The sequence below is a fragment of the Gorilla gorilla genome, chromosome 19 (genome assembly GCF_029281585.2).
Source record: "Gorilla gorilla gorilla isolate KB3781 chromosome 19, NHGRI_mGorGor1-v2.1_pri, whole genome shotgun sequence".
Classification (NCBI taxonomy): Eukaryota; Metazoa; Chordata; class Mammalia; order Primates; family Hominidae; genus Gorilla; species Gorilla gorilla.
This window is the reverse complement of record NC_073243.2, coordinates 17455035-17474142: the sequence shown is the minus strand read 5'-3', so window position 1 is coordinate 17474142 and position 19108 is coordinate 17455035. Positions and strand designations below refer to the sequence as shown.

The window sequence follows — 19108 nt, the reverse complement described above, 5'->3', positions numbered from 1 at the left end:
TCAGCCTCCCTAGTAGCTGGAACTACAGGCGCCACCACCACGCCCAGCTAATTTTTTGTATTTTTAGTAGAGACGGGGTTTCACCGTGTTAGCCAGGATGGTCTCGATCTCCTGACCTCGTGATCCGCCCGCCTTGGACTCCCAAAGTGCTGGGATTACAAGCGCTTGCCACCACGCTCTGCTAATTTTTATATTTTTAGTAGAGATGGGGTTTCACCAAGTTGGCCAGGCTGGTCTTGAACTCCTGACCTCAGGTGATCCACCTGCCTCACCTCCCAAAGTGCTGGGATTACAGGCCTGAGCCACTGTGCCCGGCCAAGAATTCTAATACTCTTCAAAGTTGCTTATCATAATACTGGCATGCTTTTTTTTTTTTTTCCAGAGCATAGGTTCTGCTGAGAAAAACTGAGGTCAGGCTGTGTCTTGTAAACCTAGGAATCATTATTCCACCATCTCAAAGAACTGGGGAAACCTTCCCAAACGGACATGGTATGAACTCAAGTCCTACAAACCTACCTTCAGCCTCAACAGCCAAAGGAGGAGAGACGAATATTCTTTGAGTGCTTACAATGCTACGAACAAATGAACATTTACACACATCATCTCAATCCCCACGAAAATTCCCTGAGGTGGGAATCATCAGCCTGTTTTTAGAGGAGCAAACTGAGGGTGAGAGAAGTTAAGAAACTTGTCCAAGACGACTTAAAAGGCAGGACGCCAGGATTCAAACCCCAGTCTGTCACTCAGACTCTGCTCAGAGGCTGCCTCTCCGACTGCCCTCCCACATGTTTTTTCTTCCTAGCTCTTATCACGTGCTAAGTTATTGGATGACATATTTACTTGCACATTTGTTTCCTGTCTGTCTCCCCAACAGAATGTAAGCTCCTGCGGCAGAGACTCTGTCCATCTTGTCACTGCCATTTCCTTGCACGGTGAACAGTGTCTGGCACCTGGTGAGCCCTTGGTGGGGATCTGCTGCTGGATGACGGGAAGGGCAGCTGTATCTGCTGTGCCACACTACCGTCCAAAGCATCCCTTCCCTTATCTGTTCTTTCATTCTTTTCCCTCCACAAACCCCAACACCCATCTCAGAGGCCAAGGAATACAACACAGAGAAGGTGAATGGTTCCCTGTCCCTTCAGATGGGGGGTTGAGAGGAAGCTGAAATTCCTAGAAATCCAAGAAGAGTCTGTGTGTAGGGATAGGCTTGCTCCTACAAAGCAAAAGTCTTCAGGCTGAGGAGGCGGAAATGGTTTATAAGCGACTCTCTCCTTTCTGGGGCTGGAAGGCTTGGCCACACTGAGAAGGAGGTGATGAGAGAGTCCTTTCTGAGGCTGGAAGCCTTGGCCACCTCTCCTAGCCCACGCTCAGGCTCTTTTGCATCCAGTCAAGTGCTTGGGGTTAGGATGATGGAGCAACACGGGTGGGATGAAACAGAAAGGGAAAGTGGCACAGAGCATCCGAAAAGCACAAACCCCTCCCCGAAGTCAAAATCAAAATCAGTCAGAGCACTGGTTCCTGAACTCAAATGACCTAGGGCAGTGGCTCTCAAAGTGGGGTCCCCAGACCTACTAGAATCAGAAACTCCAGGGTTGGGACCCAGAAATCTGTGTTTTACCAAGCCCTTCAGGTGACTCTGACACATGCTAAAATGTGAGAATTACTATCCTGGGGAACTAAAAATATGTAGATTCTTGACCCCTGAAGAACCTGATTTAGTAGGTCTGCAAATGGGGCCAAAGAGGATTTCAAAAGCTTCCAAGTTGATTTGGACTTGCAGCCAGATTTGAGAGCTACTAAACCTGAGGACTCATCTTTTCCTGGCCCCAGGCCAGTGTCCTCGGCTCCAGACCCGCCTCCCATCATCCTTCAGTCACTCACTCACCACATAAAGCAATGATGTGGCTGCTGTCTTCATGCACAAACTTCCTGGTGACAGCCTCCTCCATGATTTGCTTCACCTGCGGACACATGGACAGCATCACTGCTTTTATTATTATTTTTCCTTATCAAAGACCTCTGGGCAAATAAATAGTTAGGTTCCACCCTTCTGGTCTGAAGGGCACTTTCAGACACTTGCAGAGATGACAGGGATGAAAGGTGTGGGGAAGCAAAGTTTCTTCAGCACAGTCTGATTCGAGTCTTTTGGAGAGGAAACCAGGGAAAGAGATGCCAAAAACCCATCGAACAATCAGTGCATGTTCCAGCCCAGGTGGAAGTGCCCTGCCTTGGAGAACAGGAATAGGATGCTGTTTGCTCATCTGTTCTCAGCTCACGAAGGGCTTCTGGGCAGATATACTGTCCTTTAGAGACAAACCATCTCGGTACAGCCTGCAGATAAACAACCTGCCCCTCCTCCTTTTCTCCCTATTCTCCAAGGTTAGGGGTAGGTCTCATACCTCAGGGACACCCTCTACATGCTCAAAAGCCCAGCCTTCTTTCCATCTAGGGTCTAAAACTCTGACCTTTGGGGTTCCCACCTGGATGTAAAAGTTCCCAAATACCTTGTAAGGTAAAGAGTCATTTTTTTTTGAGATGGAGTCTCGCTCTGTTGCCCAGGCTGGAGTACAGTGGCACGATCTCGGCTCACTGCAGCCTCTGCCTCCCGGGTTCAAGCGATTCTCCTGCCTCAGCCTCCCGAGTAGCTGGGACAACAGGTGCATGCCACCACGCCCTGCTAATTTTTGTATTTTCAGTAACGATGGAGTTTCACCATATTGGTCAGGCTGGTCTTGAACGCCTGACCTCAGGTGATCCACCCGCCTCGGCCTCCCAAAGTGCTGGGATTACAGGCGTGAGCCACTGTGCCCAGTCATTTCTTTCTTTAAGAAAGCACTTAAAAAGAAACCTTTTTAATTGATGTGCAGTAAACATATAAAAGAACTTATATCACAATTACACAGCGTGGTGAATTTTCACAAACTGAACACTCCTGTGAAATCAGCAACTAGAGCAAGAAACAGAACATGTGACCAACACCCTCGCCTCATCACCTTCCCTTCTAGTCACTGTTCCCCCTAAGGGTACCCACTCTCCTGATTCCAACACAACAGTTTTGTGGGTTTTTATACTTTTTTTGTTTGTTTGTTTTTGAGATGGAGTTTTGCTCTTTTGCCCAGGCTGGAGTGAAGTGGCACGTTCTCAGCTCACTGCAACCTCTAGCTCCCGGGTTCAAGAGATTCTCCTGCCTCAGCCTCCACAGTAGCCGGGATTACAGGCATGCACCACCACGCCTGGCTTTATTTTTTTTTGTATTTTTAGTAGAGACGGGGTTTCTCCATGTTGGCCAGGCTGGTCTTGAACTCCTGACCTCGGTGATCCACCCGCGTTGGCCTCCCAAAGTGCTGGGATTACAGGTGTGAGCCACCACACCTGGCCTGGGTTTTTATACTTTTTATAAGTGGAATCACTCAGTGTGTAGTGTTTTGTGACTAGTTTCTTTTGCTCACCTGTGTCATTCTGAAATTTGTTCATGTTGTGTATAGTTGTAGATTGTTCATTCTCCGTGCATGTTGTGTACAGTTGTAGGTTGTTCACTCTCCGTGGTGTGAACGTACAAACAACCGGCGTCTGGGTGGTTTCCAGTTTGGGGCTGTTATGAATACTGCTGCTATGAACATTGAGGACATGTCTTCTGGTGAACAAATGTTTGGGATTTATGTTTCTAGGCAAGGAATGTCTGATGCACACACTTTATTAGATATTGCCAAATTGTTCTCCAAAGTTAGTTATACCACTTTACGCTCCCATGTATGAGGTTCTGGTGGTTCCCAACATTTAACCCAAACTCTGTTGATGTCCTGGGGGAACCTGCTAGCAGGCAGTCCTAGTACTGGAGATTATAGAGATTACCTAGTGTAGAATGTTACACATAAAGTGAGCCTTGGGTAGAGCTAGTCTTCCCCACTCTTTATACAGGAATGTAATGTTCTGATGCTGTCCAGGTTCCCAAGACCCTTAGTCAAGACTGTATAGTTTGGAGGGTGGTAGAAGCTCAAAAGCCTGGGGAGGCGGGAAGAAGGACCTGGAGGCCCCTCCCTGCTGGAAACTGCTAATGGTTAGTGCTCGGGTAAAAGGGGATCAGATCAATTAATGCAAATGCACTCTAAGCTGTTAAAAGCTTCCTAGACGGCTGGGCATGGTGGCTCAAGCCTGTAATCCCAGCACTTTGGGAGATCACCTGAGGATCAGGCTGACCAAAATGGTGAAACCCCATTTCTACTAAAAATACAAAAATTAGCCAAGCATGGTGGTGGGTGCCTGTGATCCCAGCTACTCAAGAGGCTGAGGCAGAAGAATCACTTGAACCCGGGAGGCAGAGGTTGCAGTGAGCTGAGATCGCACTCCAGCCTGGGCAAGAAGAGTGAAACTCTATCTCAAAAAAACAAACAAACAAACAAAAAAACTTCCTAGATTACCTCCCAAGGATGTTAGCATTCAACAGAGGATAATGTCACAGCTAAAGACCTGGAGGCTTCTGAAGCAGGCTGATGGGGAGGATTTTTGGGTTAGAAGGATCTGCAGATACCCCTAGAATTATACCAGTGGTCCTTTGTGAAAAGCCAGCCTGATCTACCAATATTCCTGTTGTTTTTCCTTGCAGAAGGGACAGGATGTTTCTGTAGAAATTAAACACTGGGCCAGGCGCGGTGGCTCACGACTATAATCCCAGCACTTTGGGAGGCCAAGGTGGGCGGATCACGAGGTCAGGAGATCGAGACCATCCTGGCTAACATGGTGAAACCCCGTCTCTACTAAAAATACAAAAAATTAGCCGGGCGTGGTGGCAGGCGCCTGTAGTCCCAGCTACTCAGAAGGCTGAGGCAGGAGAAAGGTGTGAACCCGGGAGGCGGAGCTTGCAGTGAGCTGAGATGGTGCCACTGCACTCCAGCCTGGGCAACAGAGCGAGACTCCATCTCAAAAAAAAAAAAAGAAATCAAACACTGAAGGAGGAAAGGAGAAACATGAGTTCAGAGCAGGTCAACTTTTGTCAGGAATGATACGTAGCTGTGGCATATTCTGACATTTCTCACATTTTCTTAGGAATCACTTTTGGAGCAGTATAGTCCAGTTTCTAAGCACTGGTGGAAAAAGTCATCATCCTCTTAAAAAATATTTCCTGGCGGTCGCAGTGGCTCATGCCTGTAATCCCAGCACCTTGGGAGGCCAAGGCGAGGTCAGGAGATCGAGACTATCCTGGCCAACATAGTGAAACCCCATCTCTACTAAAATACAAAATATTAGCTGGGTGTGGTGGCATGTGCCTGTAGTCCCAGCTACTTGGGAGGCTGAGGCAGGGAAATCGCTTGAACCCAGGAGGTGGAGGTTGCAGTGAGCTGAGATCGCACCACTGCACTCCAGCCTGGCGACAGAGCAAGACTCCGTCTCCAAAAAAAAAAAAAAGTATTTCCCATTATCTGTGACTAACCTCCAAAATTGAGCCATACCTATAATCCCAGCATATCCACCTCTAGTGTGGATACAAGTACTTTTCTATTTTGTTTATACTGTTCAAGTCTCTGTCACTAGACTGCTTCCTTTTGCAGGAGAATCAAGATTTCTCTTTTCATTGGGGAGAGCAGAATTGGGCTTAAATGCTGACTTGATACACCCCCGGCCTAAGAAATCCTTTTTTTGGCCTCTTCGCAGCAAAGACTTAATGAAGCTTCTCCCACAAGCTGGAAAGCTGATGGCTTCAACTACATCTTTACCAAGGGGAGGGGTGGGAACAAACATTAGGGCATAGTAGCCAGGCCATGGCTAACGCATGAGAACCATCTAGAGCTTTCCAGGACTTTTTTTTTTTTTTTTTTGAGATGGAGTCTTGCTCTGTCGCCCAGGCTGGAGTGCAGTGGAGCGATCTGGGCTCACTGCAAGCTCTGCCTCCCGGGTTCATGCCATTCTCCTGCCTCCCAAGTAGCTGGGACTACATTCGCCCGCCACCACGCCCAGCTAATTTTTTGTAGAGAGAGGTTTCACCGTGTTAGACAGGATGGTCTCGATCTCCTGACCTCGTGATCCGCCCGCCCCAGCCTCCCAAAGTGCTAGGATTACAGTCGTGAGCCACCATGCCCAGCTTTTTTTTTTAAACGGAGACTTGCTCTGTCGCCCAGGCTAGACTGCAGTGGTTCGATCTTGGCTCACTGCAACCACGCCTCCTGGGTTCAAGCGATTCTCCTGCCACAGCCTCCCGAGTAGCTGGGATTACAGGTGCCCACCACTGTGCCTGGCTAATTTTTGTTATTTTTTTTTTTTTTCAGTAGAGATGGGGTTTCACCATCTTGGCCAGGCTGGTCTGGAACTCCTGACCTCGTGATCTACCCGCCTCAGCCTCCCAAAGTGCTGGGATTACAGGCGTAAGCCACCGCGCCTGTCCGCTTTCCAGGATGTTATGAGAGCCCAGACTCTTCCCCAACCCTGAAACTCTAATTAGGGCTCAGCTAAGGTAAACTTTTTTTTTTTTTTTTTTTGAGACGGAGTCTCACTCTGTCGCCCAGGCTGGAGTGCAGTGGCACAATATCGGCTCACTGCAACCTCCACCTCCCAGGTTCCAGCGATTCTCCTGCCTCAGTCTCCCCGGTAGCTGGGATTACAGGCACGCACCACCACCCCTGGCTTATTTTGGTATTTTTAGTAGAGACGGGGTTTCACTATATCGGCCAGGCTGGTCTCGAACTCCTGAGCTCAGGTGATCCACCCTCCTAGGCCTCCCAACGTGCTGGGATTACAGGCGTGAGGTAACTTATATATATATATATGGTAGACGGCATAGAGAGGAAGAAATCTAGTCTCATAGAAGTTAAGTAACTCACTCAAGGTCACACAGAACTAGGTCCAGACTATTCCAAAATGTATGCTTTCCAAACACCAGGCCTCGAAGTCTCCAAAATCAGCACATTTATTTACCAAACAGTCACGGAGTGCCTACAGTATGCCAGGCACTGGATACAAGGCAGTGGACAAAACAGAGGGTCTCCTGCCCTGGTGGAGTTTACTTACCAGGCAGACAACAGCCACAGAGGCAGGCAGGGGAAGGAGGCCCAATGTATTCTAAGCTGCGCTGCGGGTTGGAGCTCTCCAGCTCTCATATGGGAGTGAGTCATTCACATGGTCACTGCCCCCCACCCGAAATGGAAATGGGCTTTTGGGCAGGGTCAAGGTAAACGGAGTTAGTAGAGGGAAGGACTGCTTCTCTTTCTGAAGTAGGGGGGCTTCCCTCAAAAGGGAAAAACTTCCGAGTGTTAAAAACCATTCCAAACAAGCCCCTGGTCCCTGGCTAAGGAGGTGGGCGTGGAGGGAGAAACTGAGGTGTGCGGCGCACCCCTCCGGCAGCGAGCACTCCGTAGCTGGAGACACAGCGGACGTCGGACAGGGGGGAGCTCAGCCCGCACGACACCCACCTGCGCCGCGGGAGCTCGCGCGGGGCCCCGCCCCCTCCCCTGGCGGCGCGGGCACTGAATGGGCAGCTCCGGATCCAGCCATCCCCGCCATCCCCGCCACCCCTCCCCCGGCCTTGGGATCCCAGCGCCGCTGCCGTCACAGGGCGGGGAGCTGCGGGGCTGCGAAGCAAATAAGCCCGGAGCGCCGGCCGGGTCCCCCGGGCAGAGGGGCGCTGCCCTCCCCCATCCGAGAAAGGGGAAGGAGGCGCAGCCTGTCCAGGACCCGCCCCGCCCGGCCCAGGTTCGGTCCGGGTGCCCGCGCCGGGGGGCGGGCGCGGACCTTTCTGCCCCCTGGGCCGCGCGGGCCAGGGCGCGAGCCCCCCGGGGTTCTTGACTCGACTTTACCTCCTTCTTCACGTTCCACAGCAGTTTCTCTTTGACTGCGTCCTCTGCGCTGCCCATGGTGTGGCAGGAGGCGGCGCCGAGCGGCCCTCAGAGCCCCCGCGCCCTCGCCGCCTCCGCGCCTCTCGGCTCAGCGCCCCACGCGCAAGGCGGAGCCCCCGCCCGCCGCGCTCCCGGCCCGCCGCCGCCGCCGCCGCAGCCACTGCCCGGTGCTCGGCTCCGCAGCCATCTTCCGAGCCCCGCACAGACGTCAGGCGGCAGGCCCGGCCCCTTCCCACAGCCGGAGGGGGGTTGCGCACAGCGACGGGGGATCGGGGCGGGGAGAGGCCGTGCGCGCCTAGGGGCGGCAGACCCGGGCGCGCGCCACGGGGGTCGCTGTCATGGCAACGCACCCGCTCCCGCATGGAGGGCGCGAAGCCGCATTGTGAGCGCTGGCCCTGGAGCCCGCGGCCTCGCGGCTGAGAACGAGCCTCGGTCCCGCTGAAGCTCCCCTGACTTCTGCCTGCTCCCTCTCCCGACGGGACGGAAAGGGCCGGGGCTCGGGCATGGGGTCCCCTGCGGTCCGAGCCTGCCCACGGCGAAGCCGGTGCAGCCTGGCCCCGTGACCCCTCTGAATCCCCGTCCGGCCGTCGCCGTGCAGTTGTCAAGTTTCTGGGAAGATTAGTGGGAGCGCAGCCGCCCGAGCCCGACGGCCGGAGGGTCGCGGCCAGTCCCCCTTGCCGGGTCGCCACGTCCCGCAAGGTCCTTCCCGGCCGCTCCGTGGGAGGCGGGGCGCGGGTTGGAGTAACAGGGACGGGCTTGAGCTGGTACGGAACCGGGCAAGGTGAGAGAAGTGTCTTCCACGCGATTCCCAAGCCTCGCTAGGGAATCGAGGGAGAAGAAAGTTTACTCAGAGTGATAAAGAACATACCGTTGCAAACGGAAGAGTAACGTGCCCGAATCTAGGTGACAGGAAGGGCTTAGGCCTTTTCGGCCCGAATGGAGCCTTCCAGTCAACATGCTTCTATGTGATGCAGCTTTATAGCGCAAAAAAATGACAATGCAAGGGGTACAAACAGCCCTGCTGGACCAACAGCCCGAGCCTCGACAGTCTACATCCGGCGCCTTCAAGCCCCCAACCACACACTGCGAAGTGGGAAAAGTTCCCAGCGCGGCTTGGCGAACCCGCTAACGCGGCGCTCTTACGAGCTGCTGGAAAAGACATTCGCGAGAGGGCGCAGGGAGTCCCGCCCCCTGGAGGGCCCGCCCCCTTGGAGGGGACCGGAAGCGCTTGTCCTGGCCCGGAAGCAGTGCTGACTCCGTACACGCGCGCTGCGGCATGGCGGCCCACCGCCCCGGCCCGCTCAAGCAGCAGAATAAAGCTCATAAAGGCGGACGGCATCGGGGTCGGGGATCTGCACAGCGGGACGGCAAGGGTAAGGAGATAACGTAGAAGGAATAAGGGCTATTTGGCCGTTATTAACTCTTTTTCCCCATGCCCAGACTGAGCTTCTGTCTCCCGTCTGGGCTCCACGCGAAAGGCCCTTTCTAAGGTGGGCGGAGAGGAGTCCCTTTTCTTGACCTTGTTGTGGGGCCGATCACACCAGCCCCTTCTAATCTGCCATTCAGGCCGTCTAGCACTGAAAACCCTAAGCAAGAAGGTGAGAAAAGAACTCAGCAGAGTCGACCAGAGGCATCGCGCCAGCCAGCTCCGAAAGCAGAAGAAGGAGGCGGTGAGAGGAGCGGGATTTGGGAGAATGCGGCTTCTCTGGTGTTCTAGGTGGCTAATGCCTCGAAGTGGAAAATGAGACCGGGAGGAGGGTCCAGGGACACAGCATAGCCCTAGAGCACGTGTCGAGCGTGCAGGTCTAGCATTCTTTGCTTTGGTCAGAATTCCTGCCACCCCGCTGGCATACCTGTGGTCTTTTACTAGAGAGATGCTGGTTTTGGGTAGGGGGAGCATCTGTGGGAGTGGAAATGCAATGCTGGAGTGAAGTACTGAGACACTGAGATGTTCTCGGATATCTTTCTATTTTCAGGTTCTGGCAGAGAAGAGACAGCTGGGTAGCAAGGATGGCCCTCCTCATCAGGTACTGGTGGTGCCCCTGCACAGCAGAATTTCCCTGCCAGAGGCCATGCAGCTGCTTCAAGATAGGGACACTGGAACAGTACACTTGAATGAATTGGGAAACACCCAGAACTTTATGCTGCTATGCCCCCGCTTGAAACATCGGTGGTTTTTCACATCAGCAAGGCCAGGTTAGAGTATACACCAGTATTTTGTATTATGTTTGAGTAGTGGTTTTTTTTTTTTTTTTTTAGCATAATGTGCTGGTGCCAACCACCTCTTCTTACTGTGTCTTCTATCTGCAGGGGATCTGCACGTTGTGTTAGACATGGCTAAAGTAGCTGATACCATCCTGTTCCTCCTTGATCCACTAGAAGGCTGGGACAGCACCGGCGATTACTGTCTTTCCTGCCTCTTTGCTCAGGGCCTTCCGACCTATAGTAAGTGAGTTAGCATTTATTGTGCACCTTTAATTTGTCAGGCACTATGCCTGGCATTTGATATAGGAATACAACTGATGGATCATATTCAGCTGGTGCTGGGATGTACACATATGGATTAAACTTGATCCATTGTTTACAGATTATCACTCAGGGTGTCTTTTTGTTTTTGGCTGTCCTTTGCCCAGAGAAACAAGGATATGAAGTTTGATTTCACTGTGAAATTCCTTCAGGGTAGTTCAGTGTTGGGCTTCCCAGTGATCTCTGGGCTTGCAACTGAGCTATTAGGTTGTTTGTGAACTGCAGAGGGATTTTTATGTAATGAAGCAGTAGGTCATGAAGCGTTTTCTCTTTCGCTTACAGCACTAGCTGTCCAGGGGATTTCTGGCCTCCCACTGAAGAAACAAATAGATGCCAGGAAGAAGCTAAGTAAAGCAGTGGAGAAGCGCTTTCCGCATGACAAACTCCTCTTGTTAGACACTCAACAGGAGGCAGGGATGCTGCTTAGGCAGTTGGCTAACCAGAAGCAACAGCATCTTGCTTTTCGAGATCGGCGGGCCTACCTATTTGCCCATGCTGTTGATTTTGTTCCTAGTGAAGAGAATAACTTGGTGGGCACCTTGAAAATTTCAGGCTATGTTCGAGGGCAGACTCTGAATGTCAATAGGTTGCTGCATATCGTTGGATATGGTGATTTCCAGATGAAACAGATAGATGCCCCCAGAGACCCTTTCCCTTTAAATCCTAGAGGAATTAAACCCCAAAAGGACCCAGACATGGCAATGGAGGTAAGACTGATATTCTTAATTCATGTTCATATGAAAGTTGGCACGGGAAGGAAACTTAAATTCAGAGAAGATAGTCTGTACACTTAGGTGAATGAGGAGACTGCTAGTCTGAAGTAAGGCAATAGTCAGTTATAAATAGGTTGATAAATCATATTTATCCAGCACTTTCTAGGTAGTCTGCACTGTGATTGGCTCTGAGTTTATAGAACACACTCAAGATGTGGTTGCTTTCCTCAAGGGACTTAATTGGGCTGGAACAAAATGGCATCTGTGAAATAAAGATTGAGATAGCATATGGTTAGGGTACGGACCAGCAGTGGAAGTTGAGAAAGTAGACTAGCAAGCTTCACATAAGAGATCAGACTTGAGCTAGGTGTTGAGAAGGATAAATGTGATTTATGAGTTGAAGAGGGATAAAAGAATATCCTAGAAGATAAGAGACAGAGTGAACCTAAGCACAGTGGTGGATCAAAGGGTTTATGTGAACCTTGAAGAAATCAGCTTGATGGGAGTGAGGTACGTAATAAATGGATAGGAGTGGGAGCAGATTAAGAAAGACCTCAAGAGCCAAGCAGAGACTTAAAATACCCTGGAAATTAGAAAACAGCCATTGGAAAAGTTTTGACAAGTTTTAGCATTCTGTTGCACTCATTTTATACATGAGGACTGATATTTCTGGGTCTTTCTGGTTACTGTGTTAGATTTAGGAGATTTTTGGTTCATGGTTGACTATCACCTGCTTTTGGTTTTCAGATTTGTGCTACGGATGCTGTAGATGATATGGAAGAAGGTCTTAAAGTCCTAATGAAGGCAGACCCTGGTAGACAGGAATCCTTGCAAGCAGAGGTTATCCCAGATCCAATGGAGGGAGAGCAAACCTGGCCCACTGAGGAGGAGCTGAGCGAGGCAAAGGGTCGGTATTGGTAAACTTGTCTGTAATTCATCTGACCTGGAATTGTGGATTTTCTCTAGCTGTTCCAAGTGAGGGCCCTGTAGGATAGAGTGGGGTGGGGGTATAGTTGAGAGTCTCTCCTCACCCTCAAATGCTGTATGTTTTCAATAAACAAACATTATACACAGTCTTGTTCCATTTCTCAAAATTACTTGTGTTAATGTTTTATCATGAACAGATAAACAACTTTGGATTCATTGCAGGGCTTATTTAGCTGTGTAAGTATTGCTAGTTGTGAGGCAGCTGAATTAAATTTGGAAGTAGTCAGTTCTATTTACAGTGTCTGCCAGAATTTCCCATGTTGGCAGCAGTATCTGGTGCCTTGCCTAGGTGAGAATAACCAGAGGGATAGGGAAAAGAAGTCTGTAATTTACTTAATTTGTTTGGGCTTTTACAGATTTCTTGAAGGAAAGTTCTAAGGTGGTAAAGAAGGTCCCCAAAGGAACATCCAGTTACCAAGCTGAATGGATTTTGGATGGTGGCAGCCAAAGTGGTGGGGAAGGAGATGAATATGAATATGATGATATGGAGCATGAGGATTTTATGGAGGAGGAATCTCAGGTAAGGAAATGAGGCCTTAGGCCAATTCTGTGTCTAGCTCCAAATGTAAGGCAAAGTGCAGGTGTGATCTTGAGGGGTGTGTGTGGTTAGTTTATTTTTTTTATTTTTTTTTATGAGACGGAGTCTTGCTCTGTCGCTCAGGCTGGAGTGCAGTGGTGCGATCTGGGCTCACTGCAAGCTCTGCCTCCTAGGTTCACGCCATTCTCCTGCCTCAGCCTCCTGAGTAGCTGGGACTACAGGCGCCCACCACCATGCCCGGCTAATTTTTTTGTATTTTTAGTAGAGACAGGGTTTCACCGTGTTAGCCAGGATGGTCTCGATCTCCTGACCTCATGATCCGCCCGCCTCGGCCTCCCAAAGTGCTGGGATTACAGGCGTGAGCCACCACACCCGGCCGTGTATGGTTAGTTTCTTAGGAATGACTCTGTAGTTGCCAGGAATGAGGCTTTTGTTTTATACTTTAGACTGTATTAGAATTTATGTTGGTTGGGAATAGGGATCTAGTACAATTATTTTACTCTTAGCTTATTGGCCTTTGGGGTAGAGACAGGTGTGGATTTCTTCTGAAAAAACTGTAATCCTATTCTATAGGATGAGAGTAGTGAAGAAGAGGAAGAATATGAAACTATGACTATTGGGGAGTCTGTGCATGATGATCTGTATGATAAGAAAGTAGATGAAGAAGCTGAGGCAAAAATGTTGGAGAAATATAAACAAGAAAGACTGGAAGAGATGTTTCCAGATGAAGTGGACACGCCCCGTGATGTGGCTGCTCGAATTCGGTTAGTCAACAAGTCTATCAACAAGTCTAAATTCAGTCAATACGTTTTTAAAAACTTGGCTCAGAGCTGTGTCACTGTGATGCAAAAGAAGAAAAACACATTTTTCCTGCTCCTGAAGAGCTGACATTTAATATGGGAAGGAAAGACATACATACGGGAAATGGTCATATGTAATTAAGTTCTAGACTGTGGTGCAGACTAACGTTACAGGACTTGAATGAAGGAGAAATACTAAGGTTAATTAGCAAATACTTCTTCCCAAAGGAGCCAGTACTCAATTGAAGTATATAATGTTTGGAAATTTTAGGGGGTTTGGGTAGAATAGCAGAAGTAGAAGAGTGAAGTAGATGATTATATCTGTTCTGGAGGTGAGTGACTAAAGCCAGTGAATTAATTTTGGATATTAGGAGGTAAGGCTATGTATTAGGCCATTCTCGCATGGCTATAAAGAAGTACCAGAGACTGCGTAGTTTATAAAGAAAAGAGGTTTAATTGGGTCATGGTCCTGCAGACTGTACAGGAAGCATGGTGCTGGCATCTGCTCAGCTTCTGGGGTGCCCTCAAGAAACTTACAATCATGGCAGAAGGTAGAGGGGGAGCAAGTCATGTCACACGGCCAGCGCAGTAACAAGAGAGCAAGGCAGGAGGTGCTACACACTTTTAAACAACTAGATCTCATGAGAACTCACTCAAGGGGGGTGGTGCTAATCCACTCATGAGAAAACCTCTCCCCTAATGCAGTCACCTCCCACCAGGCTCCACCTCCAACACTGGGGATTGTATTTCAGTATGAGATTGGGGCAGGGAGACACATCTGAACTATATCAGGCCATTACCAAGCATCTTTTTTGTCAGGTTAAAAAGCTCCCTGACAGGTAACAGGGAGCCACTGCAAATACTTTGTTTTTTGTCAGTGAGAAGCTTGGGTTTGGTTCCGATAGAACTTGTTATAAGCTGTTCGGAGTGTCGTCTTGGTTTAAGCTGTTGGGTTGTTTGGAGAGAGAATGATTGGAGTTCTTTTCAGCTAGCTCCTTAGCCATTTTAGCAGTGACTTGAGTCTGTATAGCACCATATAAATCTGACTTGATGTCTTTAAAAATCTTCAATATTCTAGATTTCAGAAATACAGAGGCCTTAAGAGCTTCCGGACATCTCCATGGGATCCTAAGGAAAACCTTCCTCAAGATTATGCTCGGATATTTCAGTTTCAGAACTTTACTAACACTAGGAAAAGCATCTTTAAAGAGATTGAAGAAAAAGAGGTTGAAGGAGCTGAGGTATCTACCCTCCTTGTTCATCTTATATGTTGCTTTCATTTGTCAGCATGCTCCCTACTTTATTCCTTCTCTTGGCATGAAAATATGCTGCATTTGGGGACTAGGGGAGCCCCTGAGTCATTGATTAGAATGATACTGGGAACAAAGAGGTATCAGCTATGTTAAATGAAAAAGTGTGATCTGGGTAATGAAGCATTTTGAAGGATGAGGGTTGGCTTTAAAATTTTTATCTGAGAGACTCAACATATTTGGAGAAAGCTTCCTCGCTATTGGGACTTTGAAGGTAACTCCATGATTGCTTTCTGCTTTCTTGTGGCAGGTTGGCTGGTATGTCACACTTCATGTCTCTGAAGTCCCCGTCTCAGTGGTTGAGTGCTTCAGGCAAGGAACACCCTTGATTGCATTTTCTTTACTACCTCATGAACAGAAGGTAAATTGCTGTCTTGTGGGAAAATGGGGGGTTGTGAAACTTCCCAGCTGCTTCTGACAGTCTAAAATTCTGTTTGTGTGTGACTAAAATTTTGCTCATTGGGATGCAAAAAGTCTGCCTTTATGATTAGGAATTGGAGAATAATAGAGAAGTCAATGATGGTTTTATTCATATCGTCTGAACCTGTCTGAAGCATCTCAGTGATGCAATCTCTGTGTGGTTCTGAGACTTCTCCAAGTATGTTTTTCAGACCAGATTTTGAGTAAGGGTTGGCAGCCTTAAAAATAAAGGTTTGGCTGGGCGCGGCGGCTCACGCCTGTAATCCCAGCACTTTTTGGGAGGCCAAGGTGGGCGGATCACCTGAGATCGGGAGTTCGAGACCAGCCTGACCAACATGGAGGAACCCTGTTTCTACCAAAAATACAAAATTAGCCAGGCGTGGTGGCACATGCCTGTAATCCCAGCTACTTGGGAGGCTGAGGCAGGAGAATTGCTTGAACCCAGTAGGCGGAGGTTGTGGTGAGCCAAGATTGCGCCATTGCACTCCAGCCTGGGCAACAAGAGCGAAACTCTATGTCAAAAAAAAAAAAGTTTATGCCAAGGTGCAGATCTCTTTTCTGTTGGTGGCCAGTAGTTGTGTATGTTGTGGGGTATGTGATAGTTCTTTGATCGGTTTTGGTAAGGGCTGAAGAAGAAGGGGCTTGAATGAGTGTGGTTTTGAGATTGTGGTGAGTGAATGCCTTGAAGGCCACTGATTTTTGTGTGGCAGATGTTGAGCTCTTTTCTGTTAGGTGCAGGAAGGTAGGTTAGCATTGAAGGGTGCAGGAAAGCTCTGATCAGCCTGTGTTTGGCTTAAATGCCAGTCATTGGTAGAGGTAAAGGATGAAACCGTGTTTCAGCATCTACACTCCACCATTAATTCGCATTGTCAGTTCTTAGAATGAGTCTGAATCTGCTAGTTTGGTTTGCCTTCTTTCAGTTTAGGTTTGCCTTCTTTCAGTATTCCTAGACTATGAAGATTTTTGTTTTTCTTACTTGGTCCCCAGATGTCAGTATTGAATATGGTGGTGAGGCGTGACCCTGGCAACACTGAACCTGTGAAAGCCAAGGAAGAGCTCATATTTCACTGTGGATTCAGGCGCTTCCGAGCCTCACCTTTATTCTCTCAGCACACTGCAGGTTAGCAATGGGGAAGCTGGGTTCTTGTCCATCTTGTCTTTTGGGAAAGTGACTTGTGGTGGAGGGGTGCCGAAATATATGGTTTCAAAATCTTACATCTCTGGGTTAGAAGTATTTTCAGTACTCTGGCTTAAGAGCCAATGATGTTTTTATTCAAAATTGTCTGAACCTGTCTGAAGCATCCCAGTGATGCAACCTCTGTGTGATACTGAGGCTTTTTTGCCATGAGTATTTGTTCCATAGCAGGTTTTGAATAGAAGTTGGCAGCTTTATAAAAAGGGTATTAGGGTGGGTGCAGTGGTGCAGTGGTTCATACCTGTAATCCCAACACTTGTGGCATTAGAACGGGGAATTGAAGACCAAAAAAGCTAAGATTTAATCTTGTTTTTGTTTCTGTTTTTGTTTTTTTTTTTTTGAGACGGAGTCTCATTCTGTCGCCCAGGCTGGAGTGCAGTGGTGCGATCTAGGCTCACTGCAAGCTCTGCCTCTCAGGTTTACTTACACCATTTTCCTGCCTCAGCCTCCCAAGTAGCTGGGACTACAGGCGCCTGCCAGCACGCCCAGCTAATTTTTTGTATTTTTAGTAGAGACGGGGTTTCACTGTGTTAGCCAGGATGGTCTCGATCTCCTGACCTCGTGATCTGCCCGCCTCAGCCTCCCAAAGTGCTGGGATTACAGGTATGAGCCACCACGCCCCCCTTGTTTTTTTTTGTTTGTTTTTTTTTTTTTTTTTGGAGACGGAGTCTTATTCCGTTGCCCAGGCTGGAGTGCAATAGCGTGATCTCGGCTCACTGCAACCTCCGCCTCCCAGGTTCAAGCAATTCTCCTGCCTCAGCCTCCCAAGTAGAGTAGTTGGGACTACAGGCATGCACGACCATGCCCAGCTAATTTTTGTATTTTTAGTAGAGATGGGGTTTCACCATGTTGGGGTTTAGTAGAGATGGGGTTTCACCAAGACCAGGAGTTCAGGCTGGTTTTGAACTCCTGGCCTCAGGTGATCCACCCACCTCGGTCTCCCAAAGTGCTGGGATTACAGACGTGAGCCACTGTGCCTGGCCTCTTTTTTTTTTGAGACCGAGTCTCACTCTGATGCCCAACTGGAGTGCAATGGTGCAATCCAGGCTCACTGCAACCTCTGCCTTCCGGGTTCAATCAGTTTTCCTGCCTCAGCTTCCCGAGTAGCTGAGATTACAGGCACCCGCCACCACGCCTAGCTAATTTTTGTATTTTTAGTAGAGACGGGGTTTCACCATGCTGGCCAGGCTGGTCTCGACCTTAGGCGATCCTCCTGCCTTGGCCTTCCAAAGTGCTGGGATTACAGGCGTGAGCCACTGCGCCTGGCCAGTCATTCTTTTATTGTTTCAAAATGGTTTTGATTTTTTTTTTAGGATGAACTGTTTTCATATTTTAGACAGTTGGGAAAATAAGGAATAATGTAAAAATAAAATTACCTTATATTAGAGAAAATTCATTTTTATTTTATACATTTTCATCCAGATCTCATTTTTTTTTTTTTACACAATTTGGGATTGTAATTGTAAATATGGTGTTAAACATTGCATTTGTCACTTGATTTTGATCAATTTTCCATAAGATTAATTAGTTAATGAGACTTTTAATGCTTTATTGTCATTTGGATATATTCCAGTGTATGTGATGTACTGATACTTATTTGAGCTTCTACGGGTGAGCACTTAGGCTATTTCTAATGTTTTGCTGTAAACTAGATCTGTATGCATAAAACTTTATTTACTTCTTTGCTTATTTTGTAAAGGCAGATCCTTAGAACTGGAACTAAATAAAAGTCTCAGTTGCAGAGACTGAGGCAGGAGGATCGCTTGAGGTCAGGAGTGTGAGACTCCGGTCTCTACAATTTTTTTTTTTTTTTTTTTTTTTTTGATATGGAGTCCAACTCTATCACCAAGGCTGGAGTGCGGTAACATGATCTCAGCTCATTGCAGCCTCCCCCTCCCGGGTTCAAGTGATTCTGGCGCCTCAGCCTCCCAAGTAGCTCGGACCATAGGCGTCCGCCACCACGCCCAGCTAATTTTTGTATTTTTAGTAGAGATGGGGTTTCACCACGTTGGCCAGTCTGTTCTCAAACTCTTGACCTCAGATGATCCACGTGCCTTGGCCTCCCAAAGTGCTGGGATTTACAGGGATGAGCCAACATGCCCGGCCTCTATGAAAAAAAAATTTTTTTTTTTGGGAGATGGAGTTTCACTCTTGTTGCCCAGGCTGGAGTGCAGTGGCAGGATCTTGGCTCACTGCAACCTCTGCCTCCTAGGTTCAAGTGATTCTCCTGCCTCAGCCTCCCAAGCAGCTGGGATTACAGGCGTGTACCACCATGCCTAGCTAATTTTTGTATTATTAGTAGAGATAGAGTTTCACCATCTTGGCCAGGCTGGTCTCAAACTCCCGACCTCAGGTGATCCACCCGCATTGGCCTCCCAAAGCGCTGGGATTACAGGCATGAGCCACTGCGCCCGGCCAAAAATTTTTCTTTTTAATTAGCCAGGTGAGGTGGCATGTGCTTTCCAGTCCCAGCTACTTGGGAGGCTGAGGCAAGAGGGATTGCCTGAGCCAATGAGCCCAGGAGTTTGAGGCTCCAGTGAGCTGTGTTCACACCACTGCCCTTAAAATACTTTATTTTCCTATAAGTTTAGTATTTTAAAAAGGGGGTGAGGGCTACATTGAAGGTAGAACACCAAATACAGTCTAGCCTAGATAGCAGAGTGAGACACTGTCTCTCAGAATTTAAAAGGGTGTGATAAAGTGTGGAAACTTTGATGTCTAATGTGCCATGGGCAGTGTGGGTGAAGGAATGGAGGCTGGGTATGGCTCATAGTTGGGTAAAGCAGAGGTAGGGGT

The 19108-nt window shown here is 48.6% G+C and overlaps 2 protein-coding genes and 2 non-coding genes across 9 annotated transcripts in view; 3 read left to right on the top strand and 1 right to left on the bottom strand.

Moving 5' to 3' along the window:
- The window catches only part of SGSM2 (small G protein signaling modulator 2), a 44735-nt gene extending 35984 nt beyond the window's left edge, over positions 1–8751 (bottom strand). For 3 of the 6 annotated variants that reach the window (XM_004058254.5, XM_063700510.1, XM_004058253.5), the window contains exons 1-2: positions 7785–8027; positions 1886–1961 (exon numbers count right to left, since the gene is read on the bottom strand). In XM_004058254.5, the coding sequence (XP_004058302.1) occupies positions 1886–1961; positions 7785–7841 (133 nt within the window). In that variant the 5' untranslated portion in view covers positions 7842–8027. Of the gene's footprint in view, positions 1–1885; positions 1962–7784; positions 8028–8691 lie in introns of those variants that run through there. The other 3 variants (XM_063700509.1, XM_019013213.4, XM_063700511.1) reach the window with 2 other exon arrangements.
- A 22-nt stretch (positions 8752–8773) lies between these two features.
- TSR1 (TSR1 ribosome maturation factor) overlaps positions 8774–19108 on the top strand; it is a 14366-nt gene continuing 4031 nt past the window's right edge. Inside the window, exons 1-11 of the mRNA XM_004058256.5 lie at positions 8774–9196; positions 9390–9493; positions 9800–10019; positions 10134–10268; positions 10632–11056; positions 11810–11969; positions 12406–12569; positions 13161–13351; positions 14466–14628; positions 14948–15058; positions 16105–16237. Of these exons, the coding sequence (XP_004058304.2) occupies positions 9100–9196; positions 9390–9493; positions 9800–10019; positions 10134–10268; positions 10632–11056; positions 11810–11969; positions 12406–12569; positions 13161–13351; positions 14466–14628; positions 14948–15058; positions 16105–16237 (1903 nt within the window). The 5' untranslated portion in view covers positions 8774–9099. The remainder of the gene's footprint in view (positions 9197–9389; positions 9494–9799; positions 10020–10133; positions 10269–10631; positions 11057–11809; positions 11970–12405; positions 12570–13160; positions 13352–14465; positions 14629–14947; positions 15059–16104; positions 16238–19108) is intronic.
- LOC115931341 (small nucleolar RNA SNORD91 family) lies at positions 15203–15297 on the top strand. Its single transcript, XR_004067847.2, has one exon. It is a non-coding gene; the product is annotated as a small nucleolar RNA SNORD91 family (small nucleolar RNA).
- LOC115931340 (small nucleolar RNA SNORD91 family) lies at positions 16367–16462 on the top strand. The gene has a single exon (XR_004067846.1). It is a non-coding gene; the product is annotated as a small nucleolar RNA SNORD91 family (small nucleolar RNA).